Source organism: Parasteatoda tepidariorum, chromosome X1 (genome assembly GCF_043381705.1).
Source record: "Parasteatoda tepidariorum isolate YZ-2023 chromosome X1, CAS_Ptep_4.0, whole genome shotgun sequence".
Lineage (NCBI taxonomy): Eukaryota > Metazoa > Arthropoda > Arachnida > Araneae > Theridiidae > Parasteatoda > Parasteatoda tepidariorum.
In genome coordinates, this window is record NC_092214.1 from 77,099,918 (window position 1) to 77,119,677 (window position 19,760).

At 27.7% G+C, this 19,760-nt stretch overlaps 1 protein-coding gene across 2 annotated transcripts in view; it reads right to left on the minus strand.

The window, feature by feature from the left end:
- Positions 1-19,760, minus strand: part of LOC107443173 (Contactin) — a 71,264-nt gene that overhangs the window by 33,252 nt on the left and 18,252 nt on the right. For both annotated transcript variants that reach the window (XM_016056955.3, XM_016056956.4), the window contains exons 5-10: positions 14,076-14,197; positions 6,906-7,072; positions 6,637-6,823; positions 5,541-5,633; positions 3,825-4,025; positions 2,067-2,169 (exon numbers count right to left, since the gene is read on the minus strand). In XM_016056955.3, the coding sequence (XP_015912441.1) occupies positions 2,067-2,169; positions 3,825-4,025; positions 5,541-5,633; positions 6,637-6,823; positions 6,906-7,072; positions 14,076-14,197 (873 nt within the window). The remainder of the gene's footprint in view (positions 1-2,066; positions 2,170-3,824; positions 4,026-5,540; positions 5,634-6,636; positions 6,824-6,905; positions 7,073-14,075; positions 14,198-19,760) is intronic.

Sequence of the window (19,760 nt, forward strand, 5' to 3'; positions counted from 1 at the left end):
AGTCGATGTTGATGGTTGTTCCTTTTTCAAGATAGTCAATGAATATTAAACCATGAGCATTCCAAAATACTGATGCCATAACTTTGCCTGCTGACTTTTGCATCTTTCCAAGCTTTGGAGTTGGTTCTTCTCATGCAGTTCACTCGGCTGAAGGTCGATTGGACTCCGGTGGGAAATTATGGAGCCATGTTTCACCCATTGTCATATATCCATGCATAAACTCAGATTTATTACGATTAAACAGCTTCAAACACAGCTCAAAATCATCAATTTGTTGTTGTTTTGGGTCAATTGTGAGCTCGTGCGGCACCCATTTTGCCTAGAGCTTTCTCATACTCAAATATTCATTCACAATATGTCTAACATTTTCCATTGATATCTTTAGAGTCTCAGATATTTTGATCAACTTCACTTTACGGTAATCTAAAATTATTTTGTAGACTTTTTTGATATTTTCATCGTTGACAGCCTCTTTGAGGCGTCCACGGTGCTCATCTTCGTCGGTGTTCATTTTGCCTCGTTTAAACTTAGCAAACCACTTCTCAATGGTTGATTTTACTGGTACAGAGTTCGAATAATGTTTCTCAAGTCAAGCCTTGGCTTCAAGAGTATTTTTTTTCGCTAGAAAGCAATGCTTTATGAACACGCGAAATTCCTTTTTATCCATTGTTTTTAAACTAACAAAAGTTGCTTCACTAAAAATACTATATCTCACAAACTGTTAGTCCGACAGCTGTCAAATTTATACATGTGTCTTTCGAAGGTTAGAACTAACTAAAAATCATATATTTTTAATAATAGTAGCCCCATCTATGAGTCAGCCTACGAACTTTTCAGCCCAACTGTTAAGTATGATAAGTTATAACCACTATTTAGATAACTATGGTAATGGTCACGAGCAATGGTTTTGCTAAGAATAAAGCAGTGTTACTGCGAGAAATTCAGCATGAGCATAAAATCTTATGTGAGACTGATAAAAGTAAAAGATGCTGAAAAAAGTTAAAAATATTTTTAAGGAGAAAATAATAAATAACTATTGAGATCAATCTAATACTTAAGACGCATTGGCATTTCATAATCAGCAGACATAACATTTTTTAACCAGTGTTAGAAGTTGATTCCTCATTTTACATAGCTATTTAGGAATTAAAAAAAAGGTGAAGAAAATATGATACATCAGATATAAGTGCCATGCTTAAGACAATTCTAATTTAAATTAATTATATTCCTTAATTCTTAAAAAACTGCCAAAACTTTTATAACACAACAAATGTATTTAATCATAAAGGATATTCACACTGCATGCATAAAACAGAACGTGTATGCAAATTCAGAATGGCAAATGAGAACCAGATTGGTGAAATACATATACCAGTAAAAAACTCACCAATCAGATTCCTGTTTTACATATGTGATTTTGCATGCAGTGGGAATTTCCCTTAATTGTCTTAAAGTGAGAATTAGATAATTCATTCTAAAAATCTGATATTTATCCAAAGCAAATATCTATATCCTTACAGCAATAGCAAAACCATGCTTTTAGGAATTATAGGTAAAATTATGCATTTAAAATCTTAAAATTATTAAGCTAAATTATTAGCACAGAAAGCCAATTAAAGGCAGAATTAAATTTCAAGTAAATAATCTATAAGTCCAGAGTTTTTTAAATACTTACATTTAAGAGAATAAAAAAATGCACACTAATAATTGTTTTAAAATGTAAATATTTTCAGTTAATAACTGTTAACACTTAACTTATTTTTATTTTTTATTTATTTATTTTTTTTTTATAATTCACTTTTTCTTACGTATAGCTTTTTTCCACCAATCATTCAAACAGTTACTGATTTTTTCCGTTTCAAAATACATTGCAATTATTGCATTAATTAACATTTTAAATAATAATTTTTAAAAAAAATTGCTCGTTGTATTTTGCTAGGATGCTTTTTTGCAATGATGTGAACGTGATTAGCAGATGTAAGGAAAATGAGTTAAATAAAATAAGCATTTAGACTTATTTTACATTGTTTAATGAAAACAATATACATTTATTTAAAAGTACTTACTATCCATAAGCAACACACTCTAAGCGAACATCATCACCAGCCAATGGAGCATCAGGAAAAGCTTTTGGAAAATTGTTTGGGAAAAACAATTTTTCTCCACTAGCTAAAAAAAAACATACTAAATTAGAAGATTCAAATATAAAAGAAAAACATATTTGGAATAAAATAATCACAACAACTAAAAATTAAACAAAAAACAAAGTTAAAATGTGCATATTTTGAATCCATGAACTAAGTACAATAAATAATGTATTTAAATACAGTAGAAATCATTATTTATAATAAAAAAATTTAAATGAAAAAAAATTAAGAAAATGTTATAAAGAAACTTGTTAAGTTTATCTCTGAACAAAATTTCAGTTGTCTCTGATAACCCCTTTCCTTCTCGCTCTCGTGAAAATGACAGGGTGAGGTTTTGCCCTCTATTTCTTGCTCCCCTGATACTTCTGGGCTGGCGTGTTCAGTAGTAACGTGCCAATAAGAATAAAACTAATTCATTTCTTTTGCCCGGAAAACATTATATTTCCCATTTTACACATCAGATGGCAGTACCAGGATATTTTTAGGGTAATTGTAGATAGTGAGTTTATTTTATTAGAAGAAACAATAAGAGATGTATGAGATATATGAAAACAATAAGAGATGTAGGAAGGAAACTCGGTACTACTGTCCAGATTGTGATGTTGGCCTCTGTATCTCATGCTTTGAAATTTATCACACAAGCAAAAATTACTAATCTTTATTTATATTATACATAAGTTTAATAAAATAATTTTTAATGCTAAAAACACATATTTTTTAAATTTTCCTTGCTTGCTGGAAAACCAACATCAGGTCATAGTAACCCTGAATGCTGGCTGTTCCTAAAAAAAAATTTTTTAAATTTCAAGCTAAAAACAAATCAAAAATTAAAAATGAATATATATATTGTTCATACGCATATTTTTATGTAATTTTCATGGATAAAAAAAAAATAGGCACTTTTATGACCGTTTTCTTGGAAATCAACCGATCATTAAGAGGTTAAAACAAAAACATTAAAATGTTTGATAAGAAAATTTAAGAAAAATTCTGAATAAATAAGCACAGCATTTTTTTATTTTTAAAAGTAAAAAATTTTTGAATTTATAGGCCTACAAAAGTCTAAATACTTCAGTTGCTGGACATGAGAGTTTAATGGAGCAAGAACTGAAAGTGGTTTGACTGTGTCACACATAAATGTTATTATGTATTCAAAAAAATAAAGTCAAACCAAGTTATAAATTGAGATGAATGCAAAATAAAAAGAGTTACTTATACATTAGGTTAGCTGGATGTTGAGGAAATCATAATTAGTGAAATGTAAACTACTTGAGGACATTATATACTTCCGTTCTATGGCCTAAAAATATTATTCAATCTGTTTTAAAACAGACCTTTAGATACATTAAATATAATCATACAATATAAAAACAATTTCAACTATTAAAATAAACTATCAAAAGTTGCAGCACCAATTAAAAAGTTTTCACACATGTTGAAATCAGTTCAATAGAAGATTAGAGAAAACAATTCTTAAGTATATCTGAATTTTAAACATTTTCAATGTAACACACATTGTTACTGTTAAGTTTCTATTAAATGAGCTATAACAAGTATAGCATTTTTGTAAATGAAATTTCATAAAAGATTTTTTTTTAAAATATTTAAAAAACAGCTTGGAAAAAACAGCAAATTCTAACTATGTTAAAAAAATAATATAAGTAGAAAACAACTTACAAGCAGGCTCAACAAAAAATTGAAAAGATGGACCATTACGGCCACTTGAACTTATGGTGCTTTGGACATTGCAAGAATATAGGGCTTCATCAACATTTTCCAGGGAAGAAAAATATAAATTTCCATCATGTGAAACAAAAACTCTTTGATCTTCTTGAACAAAATTCGGCCAGTGATTTCTTGTCCAATAATAATTCACTCCTAAAACCAAGTAAAGATTAAAAATAATATAATAAGTAATATATTCTAAACATAATTAAGTAGTTTTAAAAATTTAAAGGATACTTAAAATTATTGTGAATAACTATTAAAGAACGATGGAATTTTTGAAAATGAGTTTTTATGATTGCTAGTAATCATGAGAAAGAAATTAAATTTAAATATTTTATTTTAAAGCTAAATTATAAAGAAAAGCAACCTATTTTATACCATGAAATAGCATTGGAATGCAACTAATTAAGCCAATAATAAAAATATAAAAATTTTCTCATTGGATGTATAAATACCTTATTTGTATAGATATCTTATATCGTAATTGGATAAATATCTTTTTTTTTTTTTTTTTATTAGCAGTCCAGTATATACTTTATTTATTTTCACTGTGTGTAAATTTGCATAAAGATTTTTATATTAACTTGTAGTCATATGGGTTCCTCAATCTATGTACTTAATAAGCCTAACCAAACAATAATAAAAAATTTTAAGGTTAAGGAATTGTTAAGATTAAGGAATTATTTATAGCTTGTTTTCTTTTCTTTTTAATAGTATTATATTTTTACTTATTTCATACATGTTGGTAATGAACTAGGCTTTGGCTTAAAATACATTACTGCAAATTCTTGTAGCGTGTTTATTTACCAGCATTTCATCTATTCGACAAAGCCCTACACCATTTGTAGAACATTTAACATCACATACTATAGATCACACATACTATAGACCACACAGATTATTCACAATATGTCCATACCAAGTATTTCCACACTGAGTTAATATCTTAAAATTTTAATTAATACCTTATTAAAAAAAATTTTGAACTTATTAAAGATAACTTTGTTCTTTATTTTAAATATTATTTACTTTATTTCTGCTTTTTAATATTTTGGTAGTCTGTCATATTTTTAAATTAGCAACAGCTGCAGATAATTCCTTACTAAAATATTTGCTAATTCACATAACATATGATAATATCTAATAATTTGAAATAATATATGATAATATTGGTTTTAATTAAATTAACTTTCAATTGCATAATCATTGTAATAAATTCTTTGTATTTGTTACTGAGGTTGCTAAAATAATTCTTTGTTATTTACTTCACATTATTGAATTCTGAAATTCATAATGTAGAAACAACTGCAATTTTAATATAAAAATCCAACACCTTCTAAAACCATTTTTAACCCCTGACAAATAATTACTTGGAAAAGGATGTTTTTTAATTGTTATCATTAATCCTATTAGTTTTGAATGAACAAATAACTTTTAACATAAAATAATTAATTGATGGCATTTCATTGTTTGTCTATTTGGCCATTGTTTTGTATACATTAAATAAATTGAATGAATTATTATTATTTTTTAAGTTATGATCTTATACAACACCATATGCAGTGGTGAATGGGTTAAAAAGAAAAAGTTGACAAGTATATATTTTTAAAAAGTCCATTTTAACTATACTAAAATATTTTTTCGGACAGAGTGAAATATATTTACTTGGATAATGTTGAGGAGGATCACAAGATAAAGATTTCCCACGATTTTTTTTTCCTCGGTCAGATGATCGCTTCTTATTAAATTCTCCAATATCTAAGAAATAATAATTTTTATTATTTTTATAAAGAACTTACAAGGATAAATACACTAAAAAATATTAGTGGAAGGGAAATGAAACATTTATTTCGTCACTGATGCAGAGGTGCCAACTTTCCAAACAGTTTCCAATTACCAGAATTATAATAATACACATAAAGTAAACAAATTCAAATTACTGTACCTTCAAGGAGGTTTTACTACTTAAATCTATATAGGTATATACCTAATATTAATAATATGCATTAATTTATTATTAAATAAAAAAATTACACTTAAGAGGGGTTTTTTTTTCAAATATTAGCTCCAACAACAAAATTTCATAGCTCTTGGTAGGAAAGAAACGAAAAAAAAATTTGGGAAAAAGAAAAGGAAAAAAGAAATGTAAAGGGAAAAAAAACTTTTTTAACCAATTATTACAAACATTTTTAAAAATCATAATTTGTAATATCCATCTATAAGACTGTAATCTTGACAAAGAAATTATAATAATAGTTTTCATCTCCACTTATAGTTAAAATATATATCACAGGGATTTTAATCTTTTTTCATTATATATAGAATTTGGTAAGAACAACTGATTTTTCATAGTGGTCAAAATAAAATAATATCCATTATAAAGAAATGTAAAATTTTCAGTGAAATGGAATTATTTTATTTTTAATTGAAAAAAATAACATTCTATAGGTTATTAAGAGTATGGATGGGAAAGTTTAAACATCCAGAATATTTGGAAACCTGCAAATTCTTCAAACATTATAATAACTACAAGTTTCGGCTTTAAACATCCCTTTGGCTAATTACTGAGTTACCTAGTAAGTTAAATAATTATAAAATTATGAACTTTTAAAAATTACAAAGTATACCCAATCCATGTAACTGTTAAACTTTGTATAATTTAGGAATATATAAAAATAAAGTATAGAATAAAAACATTTTATTATAAATATTTATAAAGAGCATCTATGTGATACATATGCAACAATAAAAATAAACTTACATCCAAAACTTAATTGCACAGTTTGACTAACAACAACTCCAAATTCATTTTCAGCAGTACAATGATAATTCCCTCTGTCTTTATTTTGTTGAGGACTGCTGATAATTAAAGTACCATCAGTCTGAGTATATCGGGGATCACTTAATGGGTCAACAAGTTCACTGACTAGAACATTTTTAAATTCCTCCTTTAAAAGAATAAATTGAACAAAAAAATTAGAACATTAAGCAAACGTAAAAAAAAATAAAGAATGTCTTACACTAGCATACCTTGTACCATTTGTAGATTGGTGATGGGAAGCCGGCTGCAACACATTTAAGGGCAACATTATTAACTTGTTTTCGAGAACCTGGGTCAAAAATAACAGCCTCTGGCTCTTGTATAAAATAAGGACCTCTGGGAATCTTTTCTTTATCAAAAACAACAATACCGTAATCTATATTGAAAAATAAATTCAATTGCATTCTTATTTCGTTGAAATCAAAGCCTTAAATATAAATCAAATATAATTACACACAGGATAACATATAAGTGTTCAGTCTTTTATGTTACCATTCTACATAAGTAAATTAATAAAGCAAGCAAAATATAATGTAAAAACAATAATTTATTAAACACACTCTTTCAGAAGTGAGAATGATAATTCTGATATGACGTCAAGTGAAATATTTCAATCACAAAATTATTGCCTTATCTCAATATCATGGACATAAGAAAATATTTAATTTTTCTGATAAAGGTTAACACAGCACCAATTTTATAAAAAAAAATAAAAATCAATATTTTTTTCTTATGCACTACATCATATTATTACTGTGTTTAAAGACAGTTCGCATTCTTCAAAACATGATACTCTTATAGAAATGTACATACATTCCCCACTGTGATACAATTTTTTATAACAAAAGTTATCCTCAATAAAAATACTGCATGAAACGTCTAATTATTTTAATTAACAAATAAATAAAATTTAACAAAATCAATTTTATAATATACTTTCTACATATTAAGAAAATTTCCCTTAAGAAGCTTCTTCCTTTTCCATCTTGGATCTTTGTCTAAATTTCTGATTTTTGTTTTCTCGACATTTTTCTTTTCTTAAGAAACTTTTGATGATAGACTAACATTTGACACCTTTAAACAAAGTTATGAAAAAAGAGAATAGAAGAAACAGCACCTGATAGCTTTTAGAACGTCTATATAATTTGTTTCTCAAAAATTGATAGCAATAAATTATTTGGTTAATAATTACAGATAGGTAATCTAATACTGAACATTTGTCTGTTTTTAAAATTTACTTTTCTTATTGTTTAAAAAGTTGAAAAAAATTTGTGTGATGTTGAAAAATTGTTATAATGTTAAAACCAAAATAAAAAATTTTAACCAAAATCTAAAAACAGGCACACTATATTAGTAAACTACCTTTAGAAAATGCTGAATACAAAATTCATATTTTTTCCAGAAAAAATCAATTGAAAATCTAAAATATTGTCCACTATATATCTTTAATTCTGATTTGGTAATGCAGGCCCGTCCCTAACCGATTCGAGAGGGGGGTGTTGAAGTATATTTTGCCGACTGTCATGTGTGTATATATATATATATATATATATATATATATAAATAAGTTATCTTCAAAAACTATTTATGATCAATTTTTAAAATTATCCAGTATAATATTACCTTGTGCACATCNATATATATATATATATATATATATATATATACAATTTGTATATGGCTAAAGCTTGATAATCAAAGGTAAAACAAATCAAATAAAAGAATTGAAATGCGCCGCAAAACTTGAGCTTATAAAGTTTATTTTGAAATCATTTCGACTAGTTATAAACATAATGCAATTCATCGAAATAATTTTTACAGCACTTAAAAATGCAACCGCCATGGGTGAAAAATGAGGTATTATTGATAGCTAAATACCAGCAATTATTCAAAATAATGCAAAGAAAATATACTTTTTACATTTCTGTTAATTTTAATTATTAAAATGGTAACAAAATATTAAAGAAAAAAAACTATTTTTAAATAAACTGAAACTTATTCAATTAAAATAAGTTTTCAGTAATATTAAGCAGCAATTATTTGTGGAAATAATTTTAAAAAATAAAGTTGTAAATTTAAATGTTTTTCAACGCCACTTTGAAATACTTTTTACTTTATATTTAAATATTTTTTGGAAAATCACTTGGTAATTAAAATATATCTTTTGTTTCATTTAAACGTTGTTACCATAAGTTAATTACAGCAACTGTTTGAAGATGAGAAAGTAAGTCATAATCATCAAAAATACAGACTTCTTTAAGATATTGATTCAAAACAAAATTTATTCAAAAGTAAATTGACCTTTCATTTTTAAAAAATAAGAAAAAAAATTTAGAAAAACATTTAAAATATTTGCCATTTAAATTATAAATGAAGAAATTCACGTAAAAATGATAAAAAATTAAGATATTAGTAAAATTACGTTATATTATATTAGCTACATAAATTTACTTCGATGTTGATTTAAAAGCAAAAAATATTCTACCAACTTATCACGCTTAATATTGCCAACAATATCTTCTTCTGCTTTGAGTAAAAGCAGTGAATTAAGGCGTCCAGTGGTCATTGTTGTTCGAAGATAGTTTTTAATCAATTTCATCTTGCTGAAAGTTCTTTCATTTGTCGCAACTGTCATTGGTGCAGTTAACGCTAATAGATTTAACAATAAAAACTTATGAAAGCATTTATGCTAAAATGTATGATCCTGCATTTTTAATACAAACTGTGAATTGAATTTTTACATAATTACAAAATATTAAGTTTTTTTTACTAATAATTAACTTAAATGAAAAACTGTTAACTTCAGTCAAAAAGATAATATAGAAACATTAAATAATTATACACATAAGAAATACGTCAACCCCGCTCAAAGGAATACCATCGGTTCCAGCCAAATCTATGCAATTAAGCGGGTTATTCGATCAAAAGGGGAGTGCAATATTCAATCCAAAATTCTGAATTTTTACGAAATTTTACTTTTTAATGGTGTTTAATGCATAGTATAGTATTTTGATTAAATAAGCTCAGTTTTATGATCAATAAACAATTATAATTAAAACTGTATGCATTAGTATCATAAAATATAAATGTCATTTAAAATTACATAAAAATAAATCAATATTAGTAAAAACTATAATGTAGGTACTGAAATATTAATTGATCCCTTCCGAAAAAATCTATAATTGAAGACTGTTTTTTATACCCGTTGAATTCATCAAAATTAGATATTCCCTTTTAGTTTCTACTAAAAATTTCATGACTTGCGTGTATTCCTTTCAAACACATTCAGAATTTTTTTTTACTTATTTATTTTTTTCAATCTTCGAAACTTGAGAAATTTTAATTAATGCTCTATTTAAATTAATGCGCTATTTTAGTTAAGGGTTTTCTGAAATTTATTACTTCTAAGATTCATTGTTTTGCTTTTTTCCGATTAATTTAAATCATTCCTCTTCGCTCTCAACTTGCACCAAACTCAAAGTCATTAAATGGGTTAAGCAATTATTCTATTTAAGAGAAAGACTCTCTGTACTCTAGTGTGTTAGGTTTTTGAAACTTTTTCTTATCAAAGTTAGTAGTGCATCAACAGGGGATCACAAGTCAAATCACTCTATCCTTTTTTTACACTCTAAATGATGTGTGTGTGAAGTAAGTCAAAGAGGGGTAAAAACTCCTTCGCTTACTTCAATGTATAAAACTGGCAGCAAGATTTGATTAATTTTTCAACTTTACCCCTAACACCTACTAATGAATAAGAAATCCCTATTGAAGTGACCACATATTGTATCTTTATCTTAACTGAAAAAGGGAAATTCCACTTTAGCTGGTGAAACATTTTTCAAAAATAAACAATATTTTTTTCATTTCAGTACCACTTCTTTATGCAATTAGGCAGGGGCAAAAAACAACAAATAACCGTTTAAACGGGCAAGTTTAACATTAGTTTCTTCTAAAATGATTTGGTTCCATTAAATTTTATTCGTATAAGCGGGTAATTCGATTATGCGATTAAGTGGGGATGACAGAACAAAATAACTAAAAAGAATTATTTATCAAAAAAAACTGAATTTTCTATTTTTAAACACGTTACATTTTCAATAAAATTAGCATTAGTACATTTTTCTTCATAAAGGATTGCAGTTTGGACTTATAAAAACAAAGCCTACGAAGAAATATAGAATTTGAAATTTCAATTAAATAAGATATATGAAAAATAATTTCAGCTGAAAAAATCTAAAAAAGAAAAAAAAAAACCTATTTCAAGCACAAAATAAAAGCTTAGTAAAAAGTAAAAAACGGAAAAAGTATCCAATTTTCAGAATTCAAATGTGATTTATCTTTTTCTATCCCTAGCTCCTACTAATGAATATAAATAACATAGCATTTTTAATTGCTCTTTTTTCTTTCTTTTAATTATTTTACTGCACAAAAAAGATTAAAAAAATAATTTTATCTGCTTCATAAAAATCAATTTTTACCCGAAATAATTTAATTGGAAAGTAATAACACATTTAATGCAATTTAATTAAACTTAATATTTAAACAATAAGACTGCAAATAATAAATATGTATTCATAAAAAAATTATACTTACATTCAAAATTTAGACTGCGGTAGATAGGATGATCGTTGGCATGTGAGCAGATTTTCTATTTTATTCAATAATAATATGAATTTATAAAATACGCTTAGAGTAACTAAGTATCCGTACATGACAGTTAAAGACAGGTCAGTGAAGTAATTGGTACCACAGCTGCCTGTGCTTTGAGCCCCTTCCTTCCCCTTCTTAACCACATGGACAAAGATATTGTCTTTATTCTCAGAAAGAGTAAGAGAAAACATGAGAAAATATAGCTTAGGGCATTTCTAGCTAACCACTTTTAAAAGACCCTCGATTTTTCAAGTTGACAGAAATATCCGGGGTTTTGTCTGCTGCTTCACAAGATCGAGTCGCAGCTCCATCCTTTTTTGCGCCTTTTCATAGTGCCCGTAAGCGGCTTGATCAAACAGAATTGCCACTTCTCCGTGAATATTCGGAATTCTCTATTTTCACCATATTTTTATTGAAATAATTAATGAATCCGAAATTACAACATTTAACACTTTGAACTCGGCAACCATTCTCAAATTGTGTGAAATGATCGAAGTGTTGATTCGATTGAGTGTAACTCAATTTAATGTTTCAGAATTCTTAGGATTCTTGAAAAAAAAAAATTAAAAGCAAAAAACAATATTTTATTTTCAAAACGGAAACTTTTATAAAGGTGAATTGAGGATCACATATATGTTAATTATTTTCCATAGAGAATATCAAATTTTGTTGTCATGATTAATTGTTCTAAAGATATGAATTAGTCCCTGAACACTTTATTTTAGGTTAAAAAATTTTGAACTCAAGTAATAATTCAATCATCATAGAATTTTAAAAGTTATGAACTGAATGGTAGTTAACAAATTAAATGTTTTTCTTTTCTTTTTTGGAGTTAGGAGTCCTTTGGAGTTAGTAAAATTCTTCATAATAGATAAATATCGTTTACTAATTGAAAATATAAATTATTTAATAATTTGTGTTATTTAAACAGAATTTAACAATTTAAATAAGATATTTTGAATAATAAAGTATCCTATTTAATAGGTACTCTTATTTGTAATTTTTTCCCTATATTTTGAAAGAAAAAAAAATTGGTTGCATCACCGGCACGATTATTTCATATAAAATTTATAATTCTTTTAAAAAAAAATCATGTAAGTTCATCAGTTCCTTTAAAAAAATTACTTAAACCTCTAATAAAGATTTAATATAATTCAGATAAATAATATCTGAATTTTATGATACATTATTAGCTAACTAAAAATTAAGGTCACTACAAAATTTTTTTAAATTTAAGAATGTGTCGTTGAAATAATAATACAAGAGAAACGGTTTTTGAGATTTTGGTATGTAATGTCGGTCATCTTGCTTTGAATTATCATAAATGGTTACTCTTGGAAGAGAAGAAAAAAAACTAAATTTAAAAACACATTTCACAACAAGATTTGCCGAGTCGATCCCGAAACGAAATTCAGATAACATTGAAATCCGTTTAAATCTCATCACCGATGAAATATCCGACAATGAAAGAATTTCGGCAAATCCGGGATTTTGGCTTGTAAAAAATAACAATTTTTTAAAAAAATGCCGACTCAACCTGAATTTGCCGACTGGATGATATCTCTGGGGGGGGTGAGACACCCCTCTCACCCCCCGTTGGGGACGGGCCTGGGGTGATGGCCTAGTATTTCACATGTTTCAAAGGATAATGCTAAGAAGAGTTTTGTCAAGCATCAGTTTATTTGTGAAAGTTTGATTAAGATGATTAAAACTATATATTCGAAAAGAGGCCTTTTAAATAACCACTACCACAATGTGCACATATTCAGTATGTGCAACCACAATCACATTTCTGCTTCAACAGTTCTTTTCTTACTAATATTATTTGATTTTTTAGTCAGATTTAAATTTGTGGCATCAAGTCAATATTAAGGAGGATATATAAGATAATATTCATGCTCAGAAAAGAAAAGAACAATATTAGCCAGAAATGCTTCTTACTTTTCATTACTTTTTCCCTTTACTATGCATAGTTATGCTAATGTTTGCTATCTCACAGACGTTTTTTTTTTTATTTATATCACATATGTAGTAACAGAAATGATGCAAAAAGGTAAAGAGTGGTGACTGTATCGTGATTCAAGATTTGCGTTAATTAAGTTGATCTATTTTGCACATATCACGACAAACATTTCTTATATATATCTAATATGTGTTTATAGAAAAGATAAACAAAAATGTAAAAGGTGAGGATTTATTTGTGACTCAAGATAGCAAAATATTCTTGATTCTATCGCTATTTTAATTTTTAAAAAAATTTCACAAGAGAATGTCCAAAGATCTTCACTCTTTAACTAGTTTCATCTTTTCAACAACTCTTATAGAATGCTTATTGTAGCAGAATAAATATTTAGGTATCTGAAAAGCAGTAAGAAGAAAGAAATGATAGTTTTTATTATTAATATATTTAACAGAAGTGAAAAAAAAAATTTTAAAAAGTTTTCATACGCCTGGATATGGGACTTTGTACTTTACTATCTTTAACAAGGAACAGGAAAAAAAATTTACACTTATTCTTACAAACAATTATTGCCAAAACTTTAATTAATGTGCCATTTTATGACACATAATATGATCAGATTTTGTGCTATTGAAGACACAGATATAAAAAGCTATCCACAATAATTATTTGACAATTTATAACAAATTTAGCAATTTCCAAAATCATTTATTTAATAACTAGCTATTAAACATGATAAAATTAAGTTACATATTTCACTGTTTCTTACCAATATCTCGTTCAGTAATTATTAATTGATTCAGATTTTCTTTCCAAATTTCACAAATGTAAGCCATTAATTCAGTAGAATCTACTTTCTGAAGACCCCATTTATTGGCCAAATCAGAGTAACTATGTAAAAATAAAAAAGAAGTATAAGATATAATAATTGTAAGCTAATATTTTATAAGTAATCTCAGAGATGCAGAAAAATTAACTAGATTTCAAAGTTAGATTCTACATTTTGAATAAGAATGCATAAGATATTACATTAAATTGAAACGAGATTTGTAAGCAGAAATGTTTACAAAAATATTAACTACATAGCAAACATAAAAAATAGTCAGCAAAAATTGAGATAGATACAACTCTATTTTATAACACATTAAGCTTTCTGAATCCTTAACTCAACATTTTCATGAGTTAGCATGCTATTTCAATTCTGTAATATTTGTAAAAGTTTTTTTTTATTTTTAAGTTAATGAAATAGTTTAGTCCTAAGCCTATCTTTAAATAAAAAATACAACTCTTTTAAAGTATTTATTGAAGAAATCATTACATTCAAGGATACAAATAAAATATTTTAATTATTTTATTTTAAAGAAAACCAAACATACTTTCAGAAATATTTATCTCGATGTAAGATATCAAATCATTTTTCCTTTCTGCATATCTGAAATATTATATGGCTAAAGCAATAAATATTGTATAAAAGTACAGCTTGCTTCTGTTTAACGATTTCGAAGAGATCGTGAAAAATCACCTTTAAATAGACTTTGTTGAAAAATAACGTTTGAAAAACCCTTCACACTTTTGCAGGTGCAGAATTATCAATTTATTTCATGATAACTCTGAATGATAGAAAATGTTTTTATTTTTATTTCATATTGCATTGCACAATATATATGAATAAAATTAAATAAAATACTAAAAGAACAAATTCGATTTTTATAAAAAAAATTAAATAATTATTGATTGTTTCAATTGTAGTCTTGCTTTAATAACTTCTTCGCAGGGGCGGATCTACTTAAGGGCTTTTTGGGCTGCACCCCAGGGCCCCGTGGATACAAAGGGCCCCAGTCCCCACTGAAAACAATAGGTGATATTTTGAATTAAAAAATATCTAATATTAAAAAAAAATTATTATAAGGTTGGCAACCCAGAGATCAATCAACCCATGCATGTGCGCGTCTGTCGAGCGGAACGGGGAATTCCCCGTCGCTTGTTTTGGTCAGTGTATTTTTTCGCGTCTATTACGGGGGACTTCCCCCCTCTCCGCTTAACGCCCGGCGTAATTTTTTTCCGCACTTCTGTTAACGTCGTCAAAGTGACAAACTTGTTTTGTTTACTAATAAATGATAACTTAAAAATTATAAAGACTGGACCTTTCTCTTATTTTCCTTATAATTGAAAGTACATAATCAGCATAAGAAAAGATTTCCTGCTCTTAGTTGGTAAGTAAAAAGAACTATAAATCATGCTTATTTTGTTTTTAATGTATTTTTTCAATACTAAATGAGCTTTCTAATCGATTTTCAATGATAATTTGTGAATTACTGCACTCATTACAAAGTATTAAAATGTGACGTGAAGAACAATATTACATTGATTATCTCGTTCCCTGTTTATAACCAGAAAATTATCAACTTCATTGTTTATTTTCAGAAAAATATCAAAGTCTTATTTTACAATATGTCTGGTAGAAAATATAAAAGTGGAGCTGAGAAACGGAAATTACAGCTAGATCGAGAAAAAGAAATAAAGAAGTGTGCAAAAATTGAAACTTTTTTCAAATTAGAATATAAAAACGAGAATGAAATAGCTACAAATTTATTAACAAGGGAAAAGGAAGGGATCTTATCCGAAGAGAATCTATTTGAAGGGAGCAGAAAATCGCAACACCAGGGGAAAAAAACAAGTGATGAAAATGTGCAAAGTCTTGACTACAAGCAACCCTCTGATCCCACTGAAAACTATATTGGTGTTCAGCAAGAGGACGGTAATATCGAGGCGGAAAGAAATTTAGAGAATATTAAGTTTGAGTTTGAGAAATATGCTACCGTGGGCTTGTGGCCAGAATTTCTAAACAATGATTTTATTAATGACATCCTCTCACATGGAATGACTGACTTTCAAAATAAAGATCCGAAAAATATATATTCAGCTTCAATAAAGAAATACAAAGAACAAAACAGAACATCTTCAAATAGATATTTCATTAAGAAAATGAAAAACGGTCAATCACTGGAAAGATCTTGGTTATGTTATTCAACCAGGGTTGGTACTGTTTTTTGTTTGACTTGCAAACTTTTTTCTAAAATCCCTTCTCAATGCATAACGGGATTTTCTGATTAGAAACACTTAGAAAATCATGAAAATTCTAATGAACGTAAGAAATCAATGTTAGTGTGGTTGACACAAAAAGAAAATAGATCTGTTTCAGACAAGCAGCTTCAGAAGCAATTAAGAAAGGAAACAGGATATTATCACAATGTCCTAAAACGGGTTATTGCAGTGGTCAAATTTTTAAGTATAAGGCGCTTAGCATTTAGAGGTTCCGAGGAAGTATTTGGTTCACCACATAATGGTAATTTTATGGGTGCTCTGGAGCTATTGGCAGAGTTCGATCCATTCGTTCATGAACACATTGAACAACGAGAGCTGCGACCAAAACCGATAATATCGTACTTATCAAAAACAGTATATGAGGAAATAATTGAGATTATAGGCCGACAGATAATTAAGCAAATTATTACTCAAATAAATAACGACGACACAAAGTATTATTCAATTGCGATGGATTCTCCCCAGATCTATCTCACAATGATCAACTTGCTATTGTATTACGGTACTGTTTTCGGGGATAAGTGTATGAAAGATGTGTATCCTTCATTAAAATTAGTAGTCATACTGGCTTACATTTATTTAATATTCTACAAGACTTTTTAGAAACAAATGGACTACTACTGGATAATTGTAGGGGACAATCTTATGACAACGCTGCTAATATGGCAGGTCACTACAATGGTGTACAAGCACTATTAAAACAAAAATATAAATCCGCGGATTATGTGCCGTGTGTTGCGCGTTCCCTTAACCTAGTTGATGAAGAATCTGTTAAGGTTGCAACCGATATTGTGAACTTTTTTGGAGTAGTGCAAAAAATATACATTTTCTTTTCTATTTCGACCCATAGGTGGGAACTGTTAAATAGCGAAACAAAACTCACATTTAAGATAAAAAGCTTAAGCCAGACCAGATGGTCTTGTCACTATGATGCAGTCAAAGCTTTGAAAAATAATTATGATGACATTAGGAAAATTTTCGAAAGTTTCAGCGAAAATGAGGATGAAAAAGTTGATTTCCGGAAAGAGGCATGAAATTTATTCTATAAAATGGCGAAACTCGATACTGCAATTTTGATTATTTTTTTAGAAGAAATTTTGGGGAGATTTAATTTAGTTAATAAAAAAAATAAAGAGCCCTGGTTAAAATTTTGTGAAGGCAACAAGTTAATTGTGTCATTAAAAGACTGCGTGAACAACATAAGGCACCAATCAGATCAGAAGCAAAAGGAATACAAAGAGAAAGATAAAAATTTAAGTACTAGTGTGGGAAGAGACTACAATGACATAAACAAGAGACGCATTACTCCAAAATTTTCAGATAAGTCTACAGATAAATTTTCAGTATGCGGCGCAGAAAATTTAAAAGAGACACGATAAAAGTTGCGTTGGATAAGCTGATTATGGATTTAAATAAAAGGAGCCAAGTCTGTGAGATGTATGGCAAGAAATTCAAATTTTTAATGGATTTGCAAGACAAAAATATGGAAAACATAGGTCTGGAAAGTGTACGTAATATTGTTGATTATTATCCAGATGACGTAGACAAGCATTTAGTGAATGAGTGCATTTAGTGAATGAGTGCATTCAGTTAAAATCTTATTTACTTCAGTCTAAGCCAGAGTCTTACACCTCTTCCGGTGAAATTTTTATGCTAATTTATAAAAAGAAACTTGTTGATGTTTTCCCAAATTGCTATACTATCTTAAAGATTTTTTTAACTTTGCCAATCACTAGCTGTGAAGCGGAGTGCTCTTTCCCCAGGATGATATATATAGAAAACAAATATAGGACTACAATGTCGAACCAACGACTAAATCATTTATCAGTTCTTGCCATAAATTGTGATTTAACGAAGGACTTACAATGTGATGAGCAAATAAAGGAATTTGCAGCACAAAAATGCAGAAAGGTTGCTTTATATTTTATATAACATAACTACACATAACCTGCCAATTTCTTTTGTAATAATGTTGTACAGTTGCTATTTGTATACACAAATGAAAATAAATAAATAAAAAATAAATAAAATTATTTTATTGTCCTATTTTTTCTATATACTTATCTGCATCACTATAGAAATCAGTTTCTTGACAAAATGGCTATTAGGGCCCCTAAGTAGTTTCAGCCCAGGGCCCCACAAATTCACGATCCGCCCATGCTTCTTCTTCTAGTTTTTCAATAATTTTAAAGGAACCATCTCCCATATTAGATAATATATCTTCTTGAAACATCAAGAGTAGAAGTTGCATGTCTTTAAATAGAGATTTTTTTACAATTTTACAAGCTGTGGCACCAACATATTGTCTTGAAATAGCGACTGTCATTAAGTCGAGCACCATTAATGAGAAACTGGATAGTATTAGGAAAAGTTAGTGTAGTTTAAAATGTACAGTAGAGAACCGATTATCCGGAACGATTGGGACTATCACTATTCCGGATAACTGATTTTTCCGGTTTTCTGAATCGCTACAAAAAGCCGTTTTTTCTATTGTTAAAGTAGGCTTTCGAACTATNTGGAAATAATCTTTAAAATAAGAAAAAACGATGAGGTAATACACTAATGATTATTTCTGAAATGATGGTAAGGTACATCTTTCAAAAAAGAAAGAAAAATCGTAAAATCTCATGAGGAAAAAAAAAATTTTTTTTAAAAATTGCGGAAAAATTTCGTTCCGGTTTTTTGGTTTTCCGGTTTTCTGATTTCCGGATAACGGGTTCTGTACTGTATTTCCAACATTCTTTAGAAAATAAATAAATAAATGGGTTTCCTTTTATCAAATCAATAAAAAAGTTATTGGAAAGAAAATTCCATTATAGAAAGATTATATACTTTAGATAATGAATAAATATTACAAACATGCACATAGTGAATAAAATAATACTATAAAAAAGTTAAACATACATATATACATATATATATATATATATAATAAAAAAATAGATGCAATTCAACAAATTTTTCTAATATTGTTCAATCAATTAAGCAACTACTCAATTAAGTAATTACTCCCATAGACAAAGCTAACAATAATTATGCTATATTCTGTAAAAAATTCTATGCTGAACTTTTAAATACGGAATTAAAAAATAGTAAAAATTTTGAACTTAGTAATTTCAATAACATTGTCATTAAAAAAATTTTAGCTTTTTACAAGAGATTAAAAATTTAAATTAGCAATATACAATTTCCTTACTTAATTATCAGTCCTAAATTTCATAAAATTCCAGTAAAATTTAGAACTATCACATGTGGGTCTAATACTTATTTAACTAAACCTGGCACCATTTTCTCTAACTACTTAAATAAGATTATTAACTATATTACTAAAGAAGGTTTCTCTTGGATA